Here is a 2029-nt window from a genome sequence, read left to right as displayed (position 1 = left end):
TCCATAGTTTGATTCCACATACTGAAAGGCTGTGGCTTTTTAACGTAGCCCTAGCATATAAGTGTTTCAAATGTAGTTCCTGTTTTAAAAGAAAGAAATGTATTCTGAAATAAAAAATGTCAAAAATGAGTAGTTCTTGGCCATGTTCATTTTGTACACAATACCATATAAAATACACAATACCTGCTCATAGCATACTAGAAAACTCTCCAATGATGCTCGTCGCTTTTGAGAAAATATGTCAAGGGGGTGTTGGAATGTCGCCAGACCTAGCAACAAAATCGCCAAGTTGCCAACACCCTTGAATACCTTATGTTTGTATTTTCATTCATTTAGCCTTTTTTATGCATGAAAATGCTTGATTTAAGCCAACATAATATGGCTGTATGTTAAAAGTGAACATTTTAAAACAATAAATCAATGTATTATCAATTCCTATAAAGTTGGGTTCGGCAGCTATCTGGAAGTCCTTATGAGCGCTCGTGTTTGTGTGACCAACCACAGCGTGGGCGTGCCTGGAAGCAGGCCAACCCAAACACATACAGCTGGAATAGGATTCTGGAAGATCTCAAAAGCTTTCTGTGCTGCTCTATAGGAGTCCATAACTCAATACAAATATATTTTGAGTTTGTGAGCCGAGTGAGAATAAGCGGCATAGAAAATAGATGGCCAAAAGCTCTGAAAGGCATTTTATTCATTGGTATGGTGTAAACACATGCAGTGGACATGGACGTTAGATTAAAATGAACGATTCTCACAGTTTTACAGTCCAATAATCTTTGCGATTAATTTAATCCCATCTTTCGAATCAGTACATCACGCTACTGCTTCCTTCCTCGTGGCCTTCTCTCAACCTCTCTGTGGACTGTGATGGTAGAAGGTCTTCCTCTGCCCTGTGTTCCCAGAAACCATCTCCCTCCTTGGAAGGTATCCCTCCCTCTGTGACAACTAAGATTCCCGAACTGTGACCTGCAAGATGGCCACTTAAACTCATGAGGTACAAGTTAGCCTGCGTTTGTAACTTTGTCGAGCCTTCGATGACCTCGAGCTCAGCGTTGCTGTCGGAACTGTTGCCATCAAACTCATCCCACCAGCGGAAACTACCTTCCTCGTCATCGTTATTCTTCGAGGATTCCTGCAGGGGGGTTTCTTCTTCTTCCTCCACTCCTCGATTGACTCCGATCTCCACTTCCGCCCCGACAGCAGCATCCAATTCGTGGTCATTGTCAATGATAATTGGAACGCTTTCGTCATTCTCACCGATGTGCATGTGCATGTCGATGTCGTTGTCTGGCCACAGTTCACCCTCATTTATGAAGATGATCTCCTGGTTTACGATAAAATCGAGGACGACAATGTATTCCATGTTAGGTTCATCGTTTGGTGGTCGATTTCCTATTATCAGCGGAATGTGGTAACCTGAAATTCATTGATATGACAATGTCAATGATGCTAAGGTTACCATAGGAAAATAAATGACTGACTTCTGGTTTTTTCACACAACTGTAAATGACATTTGGGCGTCCCCTGTGGGTTTCAGTCCAAACAAACTGGACATGCTAACATACTGTACATGTAATTTGGATAGCGAGACAAATGGTCACACTGACCAGTGGCGTACTGTATTACCTGCTGAGTCCGTCTGTGACATTTTGCTTCATGGCGATCAAATTTTCAATACAATCTTGCTCAAATTTTACACAAAAGTGCTCGTCAGTCCCCTAAAAATGTGTACTAAATGTGGTAGAATTACAGTATGTATTTTGTAAAGCGCGTTCAGCAGTGTGATACATTTCAGTGCCATACGTGTTCTACTTGTCAGAAAAAAATAGCAGAGTTAACACCGTAGGGGGGAATATTTTGACACAATTTCCGCCTTTTGTGTGCAGCTTCGGGAGTAGAAGAGTGGCTTTCCACAAATACATACAATTATGTGAAAAAATTAGGATACCGGGCTTTCAAGAACTTACTACTCGGACCATTGTGCCAGCCGTCCCCTTGTCCTTCCATGCGCCCTAAAAGAATGCAA

The 2029-nt window shown here is 41.8% G+C and overlaps 1 protein-coding gene across 1 annotated transcript; it reads right to left on the bottom strand.

Annotated features, from left to right (window-relative positions):
* Window positions 1-697: 697 nt before the first annotated feature.
* On the bottom strand, window positions 698-2029 carry LOC131109680 (uncharacterized). The gene is made up of 2 exons (XM_058061924.2): window positions 1971-2029; window positions 698-1419 (listed from the first exon to the last, which is right to left on the bottom strand). The coding sequence occupies exons 1-2, from the start codon at window positions 2008-2010 to the stop codon at window positions 809-811; spliced, it is 651 nt and encodes a 216-aa protein (XP_057917907.2). The 5' UTR covers window positions 2011-2029; the 3' UTR covers window positions 698-808.

Source organism: Doryrhamphus excisus, unplaced genomic scaffold, assembly GCF_037039965.1.
Source record: "Doryrhamphus excisus strain RoL-2023G ecotype Guam unplaced genomic scaffold, RoL_Dexc_Guam_v1.1 HiC_scaffold_24, whole genome shotgun sequence".
Classification (NCBI taxonomy): domain Eukaryota; kingdom Metazoa; phylum Chordata; class Actinopteri; order Syngnathiformes; family Syngnathidae; genus Doryrhamphus; species Doryrhamphus excisus.
This window is presented reverse-complemented; position numbering and strand designations above follow the sequence as displayed.